The sequence below is a fragment of the Dufourea novaeangliae genome, unplaced genomic scaffold, assembly GCF_001272555.1.
Source record: "Dufourea novaeangliae isolate 0120121106 unplaced genomic scaffold, ASM127255v1 scaffold310, whole genome shotgun sequence".
NCBI classification, from domain to species: domain Eukaryota; kingdom Metazoa; phylum Arthropoda; class Insecta; order Hymenoptera; family Halictidae; genus Dufourea; species Dufourea novaeangliae.
Window position 1 is genome coordinate 19117 of NW_015374199.1, and position 10367 is coordinate 29483.

At 32.3% G+C, this 10367-nt stretch overlaps 2 protein-coding genes across 2 annotated transcripts; one reads left to right on the plus strand and one right to left on the minus strand.

The window, feature by feature from the left end:
* Positions 1-459: 459 nt before the first annotated feature.
* On the minus strand, positions 460-2673 carry LOC107192280 (cleavage and polyadenylation specificity factor 73). The gene has a single exon (XM_015581497.1). It carries the CDS (start codon positions 2518-2520, stop codon positions 460-462), a length of 2061 nt encoding a protein of 686 aa, XP_015436983.1. The 5' UTR covers positions 2521-2673.
* Positions 2674-5091: 2418 nt separating this feature from the next.
* On the plus strand, positions 5092-7998 carry LOC107192282 (venom acid phosphatase Acph-1-like). The gene is made up of 7 exons (XM_015581498.1): positions 5092-5105; positions 5851-5903; positions 6166-6270; positions 6350-6615; positions 6773-6929; positions 7073-7402; positions 7632-7998. Exons 1-7 carry the CDS (start codon positions 5102-5104, stop codon positions 7827-7829), a joined length of 1113 nt encoding a protein of 370 aa, XP_015436984.1. The 5' UTR covers positions 5092-5101; the 3' UTR covers positions 7830-7998.
* The last annotated feature ends 2369 nt before the right edge of the window (positions 7999-10367 follow it).

Consider the following 10367-nt stretch of genomic DNA (forward strand, 5'->3'; position numbering starts at 1 on the left):
CGGCTCATATTCTAATCTACAATAATGAATTATATATTTAACTTGTACATGTGATGATGGTATATTTAATGATTGTACTTCAAAGAATGAAACAAACATTATTTTAGATGTAGAATTTGAATATAAAAATATTTTTATACTAGAATAACTTCACCATTATTTTTAATAATTGTTATATGAAAGTTTACTATAGATTAATAGAGGTAGGAATCATTGTACATTATACAAAATTTAATGATATTGTATGAAAAATATTTAAATATGAATTTATTTTTTATATTTTTATATATCAATGTTACTATTATATTTATAAAAATGCACAAACGAAGTCATTTGTATAATACCATTGAATTGTACAGTAAATAAACAGATTTTAATTACTTGACAGTCCATATTATTGAAGAAATAATAATCTTATAAACAAACATGTTAATGTACGTATAGTAAAAATACTACTTTTTAAATTGTATCACATGGCGGGGCCAGTGATTGATGTAATTTCGTTACTGCCGTTTGTACTATTTGTTGAAAAGTTTCATCTTCTTTGCTAGTTACTTCTAAATTTAATAAATCTATGTGTGCCTTTTTCCCATCAACTGTCACATACAGTTTTTCACCTTTAAAAATTTTCGGAACAGAATCTTCACCAAACATTTCTTGTAACATTTCTATCAAACACTCCTTGAAATGCATTCGATCCATTTTCGTAGGTGCTGGTAACACTTTTGGTGGTTGATCCATCATTTCAGCTTGAAGTATTGCTGTCAGAACAGAATCTGCGTACATATCATTTACAGGAGTTGCAATCCATTCCATAGTAGCAATTTTTCCATCAATCGTAACATCAACATTTTTAAAGACACGCAACTTTTTGTCATCTACAACTTCCAAATTTCCAGCAATTTGTGTTAGAAGATGTTTCAATACTGGTAATGATGCTGAAAAGTATACACTTTGCCTTTGAATAACTTGACTCATACTCATATCTGTATATTTTGATAAGTCGCAGGGTGCTAGCATGTGATAGTTGAAGTTTCTTTTTACTAAAACTCCAGACAACGTTTGTCCTGGTTTTGGTGTTTCCATCGCTAATGTGCCCATTACTTTAGCAGTTTTTTCTCCTCTAAAGTATAACTCCACAGCTACTGTATTTCTAGGATTATGTATCTCCATTGTGGTATTAGGATCATCCTCATATTCTCTTTGTAAAGCAGCTTTTAATCTACCCATCTCATTCTGCTCTCCATGTACAAGCACAACATGTGGCGGTTTCAGTATACGTATAAATTCTGAAGTTTGTTGATAATCAGTGTGTGCTGAAAATGATATGTAATCGACAGACATTTTCAATGGTAGCTTCTGTCCAGACATGGTTGTAATTTCTTCTGGTTCTGACAAAATAGTTTTAGCCAATGTTCCTTCTACACAATACCCAGCTATTATAACACCATTTTTGGCATCTGTGCACCAGGATTCAAATAATTCTCTTGACAAACCACTTTGCATCATACCAGGAGAAGCCATTACTACACATGGCCCAATATCTTCAAAATGATCAATACCTTTCAAGTTAGAAATATGTTTAAACACAAAAGGATTATTGATAGCTATTTGCCTTCTAATTTTGTCATTCATTGCATTCACATAAGTTTGGTAAACAGCCATACATTTCTTTGCTAAAGAAGAAGCATAGTAAATGGGAATTTCATGAAGTTCGGGATGCTGACTCCAATATTCATCTAAGATAAGCAACAGTTCCTGGGCTCTACCTAATGCAAACACAGGTATTAAACACCTTCCTCCTCTATTGACAATTTCATGAACCAGATTTGTGAATCTTCCTTCACGATCTTCTCTTTTCTCATGTATATGTGTGCCATAAGTAGATTCTGTAATTAAGACATCTGGGTGAATATTTGGAATTTCAGCAGCCATTAAATGCCTGTCTTCTTGCCGACTAAAGTCTCCTGTGTACAAAATTTTAACACCAGCTATTTCTATCATGAACATAGCAGCGCCCAATACATGCCCAGCATTGTAAGCCCAAAATTTGATTCCAAACACATCCTTCTCTTCATGGAAATTAATTGTTTCTATTTTATCCATACTGGTTTCTAAATCTGACTCTGTATACAACATCTGTTCCGTAGCAATATTGCTTACTTTAATATAGTCGGATAACAACCAACGATAAATTGCTTTGGTTGCATGGGTCATGAAACATCGTCCCTTGAAACTGGTTTTTTGTAAAAACCATGGCAATGCTCCACAGTGATCCAAATGAAAATGAGAAATTAATAGCAAATCAATTTCATCTGCTTCTACTAAGTCCACAAATGGTAATGCATCCATTCCAGATAATCCAGGATGAATACCACAGTCTAACATGATTTTTTTTCCTTTAAATTCTAACATAATACATGACCGTCCTACTTCTTGACCTGCACCCAGTGGTCTGATTGACAATAAATCACTTTCTTCTGCCGGCACTTGTGTATCTGGTTTTCTTTTCACAGACATTTTTTCAAAGTTTGATAATTATTGTACAATAATTAAATTAAACTAAAACCACAATTATTCTCTCATAATCCTGTGTTCTTGGCACTTATAATCTCATTTAGATTGGTTCAATGTTACATATAAAATAATCCATATTTCTTCTATTGTTTATTGTATGAGTATATCGTTGTGTTCTAAGAAATAAATACCTATATAAATAAATAGTCTGTATGCTATATTCCGATCGTATGTAATACCGGAATAAAGGTTAGGAAAGTATCTTACAGATTTAATAATTACTGTATCTATAAAATATTCGCAATGAAATCACATACAGCGAATAAATAATATCGCCTGCTATCCAAGTTTTAGAAATGAACAATTGTCAAATTAATGGTTACGTTTACAACAGACAACTGCGGCTATTTGAACATAACCTATACTTTCTGTATATGTAATATATATTTAGAAAGAACCAACAACAGAGTCCTCAATATTTTTCCCTGATTCTGTTTTGAGGTAAGTACTCATGCAACAATTTTTTTTATATTAAGTACAGCAAACTTATTCATATATTTGTATATACGTTTCTATCATAAATAACACGGTTTAATACAAAGAATATGTGCACGCACTACACATATTTACATACTTAATCATTATAAAATGTTTAAATTTCTGAAAAAAATGCACACACAGGAATCCATATACCACCGATGTGTAATCTTTCGAACAGAATAAGCACTCAAAGTTACCCTACTTATATTTTAATTATTACCCATAAAATGAGAAGTATATTTAAAGAATTTTGAATATATAGAGTCCGGAGAATTTTTGAAATATTTAGTTAAGTGATATAAGTATATTTTAAAGTTAGATTACTTTGTATATTGTATGTATACGACTCATTTTCGCTATGGTAGCATAAAAGTTCTAATAAACCAACGAATTTTTTATTTGACTTTTACGACTCCTTTTTTGTGATGTTAACTTTTTGCCAATATAATACATACAATGTACTTACGTAATTATATAACGTAATTCATATAAAAATACAAAAATATAAGATATTTGCTAGATGTAAATTTATAGCAAGTATAAAAATTATTTAAACAGAAATAAATGTAACAAGTTTATTCCGATTATTTAACAATTTGAATTTTTACTTTCACTAAAAGTTTAGCTAGTAAATGAAATTTCTAGAAAACTGGTACATTCAGTTTTCTATAAAGTACGTTAAAATAAATAGAAACAAAATATTTTTGCTTTATATATTATAACATATTATTTGCGACAACAAGTATAGATAATTTTGCTAATATAATTACCATACTTCGCATGGGAATAAAGTAACACTTTTATGAGGTCTCCTACTTAAATTACAGAATTTGAGTTTCCGTTGAATATAAAACGCCCTAATAATGGCTATAACAAACCTTCAGTATACACAAAATTCTAATAAAAAAAAACAAGTTTTTATGGATTTAAATTAAAAGTCTCGAAGTATGTGGTTCTTTTGTAAATTTCTGTATATGAAGCACAAAACCGTTATGTAGAAAATGTACGTAACATTAAAAGCACTGACCTTTTCTTGAATTTATCAGGCAACAAAAATGTTAGAATGATGTCGTGGAGTTGATATGATTTACTGCTGTACACATATTTTGACATTTAATGGATTCTCACGCATACTAATTCGAAAAACACAATTCTTTACTTTTATTTTTAATTGTAACGCGGAAGTTACACGGACCACACGAACGCGAGATTTAAACTGTTCAATTCTCATTGTGGCCTGAAGGTGGCGATGAGAAAAGACGTAACTGTTCCAATTTTTAAAAAGTCGCGCCAAAATAATTACAAAAGTTTTTGCCTAATACGCCATAAACACATATTTTTATGAACTTTCTCTATTATATATCGTACAAAATTAAGTTTAATATTTTAATACGATTGCTAAAATGATCCCCGGAAATAAAAAAGTACGATTCTACTTAAGAGTATAATTGAATTTGGAGACACAATATTAAACAAATAATATTATTCATCTTATACAGAATAACATATGACATATTTGCATATAAACTTGAAATGTGTTATAGTTTTTAGGGTATATCAAGTTATATGTGAATAAAAATTAGTCTAAAGTTTAGCAAAAATATTAATTTAGTTACGTCGTCCTTGCAATTTTCATTTTCAGAAGAATAACACGATAATATTTGAATACAAAATAATGAACGTACATTGCACATTACAATCATGATGTAATTTTTGTTTCCAAATTAGATCGCACTGTTTAGATGTACAATGTTACGTAATAAATTATTTTCGTAGATTTTGTAATACATTCAGGAAGTTAGAGAATTCCTTTGTTAGTCTGTTTAAACTAACGTTTTCAACCTCTCGCGGCGACGTTTTTATATTTTTGTTTCATTCATGTACTGATTACGTAGCGTTCTATCAATGCATGGTATTAGTTGCATAGTGGATTATTACCTGCGTCAACGTGATTCTACAATAATTGCTAAGCAGTCCGATCTATATCTCGTCTTAAGGGGATATCTCAGTGCATATATCTCTGAGAATATAGTCCACGGGCGATATGAGTACGTAATGTATAAGTGTACTTTGCATAATACTGGAAAAAGTCTTTTTTCTCGGACCTATCGTGATATTTGGTTATCGCCCGTTTATATTAGATTATGTAATTATCTTTCTGTATCTCGAATATAAATTCTAGGTGGTGCTGCTGTCCGTGAGCGTGTACTCATACATATATGTACAGTGTTTAATTAAACATATATGACGCAACTTAGTTGTCGCGCGAATTTATTTGAACGTAACAATTGTTACAGAGTGTAATACCGGGAAAATTTCAGTGAACATGTTTATTCGTACGTACTTTAAAATTGTATTGAAATAGTCTCTATTGCATAACATAGTGCTTCGCTATAATTATTTATTATCTTTCCTTGGAGTGTGTTATTCTATTTTGTCCTTAATAAAATATACAGTTTTCATAAATTATGAATGAAAAGTATTAAAAAAATATTCTTATTCCACATTTTTATTATGTGTATTGTTTTGACCAGAGATCGTACGTAAATGGTAAATTTATTTACAATATAAAAGAACAATACCGGCCTCCGTGGAACTGGAATGATAAGGTCATGAGTATATGTATAATATACCAACGTTGCTTCACTTTATAGTAGCTACTAGTATACAGTTGCGATCGTGCGGTGACATGTATGAAGCATAGTTCTCGAAGTTCACATTTCGGTTCACATCTTTCTCTCTGCAACATGGCTTATATAAAGTTAGTGTTAACAGTACTCGTTTTTGTATTAGGTTTATTTCAACATTCAACGAAAGCAGAACTTCGAGTAGAATTATTGCAGGTGGTAAGTACGCATTAAAATCAACTTGCAATCGATTCATTTATTTACAGTTAAGGGGATTGCGAATGAATTATTTTATTTTTGATATATTGTTTATAACTACCAAAAACATTTCTTTTGTTGATGACATTTACTCCAAGATAAGGCAGTCTCAATCTTTACTCAATATTTCATCATCTTGTTTGTCGCGCAATTTCCAATTTAGACTACGATAATAAAATCGATTCGTAATACTTTATCATACAATTCCTCAATATTTGATCAGTTGCTGAGACATGGAGAACGAACGCCACGTGAGAAAGAATTGTGGCCGAATGATCCCTACAGCGTATCGACGTACGAGCCATGGGGTCTCGGACAGATGACAAATGTAATTGTTAATGAAAATATCAGTAAAGTAATGTAAACTAAATGAAAAATATTTGGTAATCGATAACGTTAATTTCTAGCTAGGAAAAATGAGAGAATATCGTATCGGAGAAATGCTAAGAGAACGGTATGACAAATTCTTAGGAAGTATATATCATCCCAGTGACGTGTATGCTCGAAGTACCGACCTTGATCGAACAAAGATGTCTCTCCAACTGGTTTTGGCTGCACTTTATCCTCCAAATTCACCGCAGATATGGAATGTTAACATGCCATGGATGCCCATACCAATGCATTATATGCCGGAGAAAGTAGATAATCTGATGAAACCAGATTTCTCTCCAATGTAAGCGTTCTATTCATTCTGTTCTAAGTACATATATATTCTTTTTTCATCTCGAAAAAAAAGTGAAAGCGAACGGCACGAATAAAAGTATTTGAAAAATCAATTCTGATAACTGACGATCATGTACAAAATGAATAACAATCTATGTGTTTTACAGATATTTAGGCGCATTAAAAAAAGTAAGAAAGTCAGAAGAAGTACTTAAAAAAGTCTCAGTTTACAAAGATCTATTTAAATTTCTTAGCGAAACAACAGGTCTAAACATAACGAAAACAAATCAAGCGTACGAAATTTATAATCTACTGGTATCACAGGTATAGTCATTATTTCTTAAATTATCTCTTAATGAAATTATAGTAACAATTGTAAATTTTTTTAATTCGATTTACATATTTACTGGAACTTGTATCTTTTCTCTGTTTTTATTTTCATTAAGCTTTCTGGAATAATGTTACAGAAAAGCATGAATCTTGTACTGCCGAAATGGTGTACCGATGAAGTGTACAAAAAAATTCAAGGCATTGTGAAGCTCGAATATGAAATCCGCTCTTACACGCCGCAGATGAGACGTTTGAATGGTGGTCCGCTTATTAAAACATTCATTGAAAATATGAAGCTCAACGAAGAACGTAGAAAACCACGAAAGATTTACTTGTACAGCGGACACGAGACAAATGTTGCGGGGTTCGTGAGAGCTCACAATTTCACGGAACCAGAACTACCAAATTACGGAACTGCCATTATACTTGAAAAATTAAGAGACAAAGCTGGCGAGCAGTTTGTTAGGGTAATTTCTCTATAATGTAGAATAATACTAATTATTAAGGTGGATATTATTTCATTAATTACATTCACATATCACATTGAGTATTTCATATTTAACTTTTCCTTAGACTTACGAATAGTATATTTATTTATCGGTTCAATCTGATTTACAAATACTGTATTTACACGAAAGAAAAATTATTTTCAACATAGAATTAATAATTGAGTAACATACGTTTATTTATTTTTAGATGCTCCTTTGGACTGGTATCACGGAGGAATTGATACCTTATAAATTTGATGAATGTGATGAGATCTGTCCAATCGAAAAATATTTGAAATTAGTGAAAGACGTTATTCCATCGGCGGATGAAATGAATCATATGTGGGATCATATATCGAAAGAAGAATTACAAAAATTATATGAAGAAAAGAATAATTTTAATTAGAGCCTTTAAGTAGATTAATTGCAAATTAACGAACAATTTATTTTATTATTCAATATGTTGAGTCGCCAACAGCTAAACGGATCTTGGTCGATAATGATAAGTCGAAACTATTTATAAAGTATTATGATAAATTATTAATGAAACGTATAAACGATAAAAACATATAAACTTGAACAGCAAAACAAAAGTAGGTATGTATACTTTTAATAATTGAGCTTCTAAAAAGCCATGGTTGATTAACTTTATGAAACATAAAGCATAGGAAGTCGTTAATCTTATAGATATTGTTATTTTAAATTTGATTTAGAATATACGAAGGCATAAATATTACTATTGTTTTCTATTTTATGTTTAGTCTTAAAATATTCTGAAATGTTCCATCTTACGTTCATTCTTCTGACTATACTAATGAATTCTAAGTTCACAACCATTAGCTCGGTATCATCCTCGATTTACAATACTTCATCGAGATTAATATCGATTGCCTGAGTCTCACCACGAGGAGGTAGTTTCAAATGGGGACCCGAAAGAAGTAACCAAAGTTACATCGATGAAATCATAAATTTCATCTACCCACCTTTTTATATGGACCTACAATGGACTTACAATTAATTGAAATCTAAACGCATTGATACTATTCTCTCATCGGATGTTTTCTTTCTTGAATCTGTATTAAAATAAATGAAAATCCCTCGGCGAATGATCGATTTCTTCTTTCTGGAACTTACATTATTCTTATGGATAACTTAAACGAAATACCAGTGGCGAAACAAATTAAACCAAAATTCCACCAGCCTCTTGAAGGGACTAATAAAGCCAAGGACCATCGATCTGCTTATAGCGCCACTTTGCTAAACGAAAGAGATAGATGAATATAAAATTCTATCGGCTAGCCCGTTTAGCATATGCCGAATAATTGTTGAGAACAAAGGAGTGTATATTCTCAGGAGGAGAGGATGTTTCAGTGAAATAATGTCCTCGGAAAGAGAGTAAAGTGGTATGTTTCTCCGGGTTCGTGACGCGACTTGTATCAAAGGGGTGGCTTATTGCGACTTCCATTCGAGTCTGCGTTTCTTCCGACGTGCTGCCTCCGGACCACTACACAAAGGAAACTGCGCTAATGGCAACAGGGTATATACCGAAGATCTCTTAAGAAAATATGCACATGCACCCTGAAACAAAGATATGCCTTAGAACTGTCGCGCAAGTACAGACACCAGCGCCGGATCAAAGGGCGGTTTGAGGGGGTTGTTATCTCAGACCCCACGATTCGGGGGGTCCCGTTCTGATCTTCTATTTCGTTATGATTAAATGTTATTTAATTTTATTTAAAATAAATTTGAATTTTTTAAGATTTATGTATTTTGTTGTGTTGTATTACAAAAAACCCGCCTTGCCTTTCCGCCCCCGCTTTTTAACCGAGGGAGGCCCCCGAAAATTTGATAGCTCTGGGCCACAAATAATCTTAACCGAGCCTGACAGGCATTATCCTCACAGTGCGAAACAGGGATCATTGATTTAGGTAGCTAGTTGGGAACCAATTGTTCGGGATCTGTAACCAGTGATGGGGCATTAGATTATTTGACGACTATTCGAAAAAGTTCGAACATCTCAAGGTGAGTCAAGTAACTCGAGGCTCGAAGCTCGAGCTCGATTATCGACATGCTTGCTTCGCTGTCCCAAAGGCCGTCGGCACTGAAAAATAGATGGCGCCGAATATTAGTGTTTCTCAACAATTTATATCTTAAAAAATTGCTCCCAATTTGCTCCCTCGGAATCAAAAATTGCTCTCATCGCACCGTTTATATTTAATGAGATATTCGCAAATGAAAGAGCAAAAATTTATTGTTTGCAAAATATGTAGATAGTGTGTAAATGGTCTTTTTACACACATATTATGGTGCTAAATCTGTTTATATCTTTTTTATAATAATCAATATTCAGATATCTCAATAACAACTTATTGACGAGGAGCAATTGAAATAATGTTGTTGAATACAAGTGATACAAGCACCGACTAGGTATAATATAGACCTATCATCTTATGGGACTTCGTGTCTCATGTTCTGAAATACCGATAGTGTAAAAAGTCAGATTTTCTGCCGCCGCCTACGTTATGAGAACGGTGAATTTGTGAACTACGTTAAATCCATTCGAGCTCAACTAGTCTAACTTCCACAGTGTTGTCGAGTCTAAAGTACGCAATGTTGTCAGATCATGAGTGTTTGGTACGTCGGAAAATCATCGAAGGGACCATGGTCGCGAACGGATTTTCTTCCGTCCGTTCGCTGTAGAGTAGACGTATTAGAAAGGAGTCTTGGGATCGAATCCCGACGGACCTATTGGTTTTTTTTCGCGTACAAAACAGTTATTGCGTTTAATATTGTTTTTATGGATATGTATATGTATTATTATGTACATTTGAGTAAATTATTTTATTATTCCATTGTTATTACAACAGTTTAACAGTGACAACGAACGCATGCATATTTTCAAATATCGGACTAATAGTATATTTTTATTCTATATTATTACATA

Excerpts from the sequence above, each read along its gene's own strand:
- LOC107192280 (XM_015581497.1), bottom strand. The coding sequence starts at position 2,520 with ATGTCTGTGAAAAGAAAACCAGATACACAAGTGCCGGCAGAAGAAAGT.
- LOC107192282 (XM_015581498.1), top strand. Across the intron at positions 5,904-6,165 it reads GAGTAGAATTATTGCAGGTG|TTGCTGAGACATGGAGAACG; the intron begins GTAAGTACGCAT and ends ATATTTGATCAG. Across the intron at positions 6,271-6,349 it reads GTCTCGGACAGATGACAAAT|CTAGGAAAAATGAGAGAATA; the intron begins GTAATTGTTAAT and ends GTTAATTTCTAG.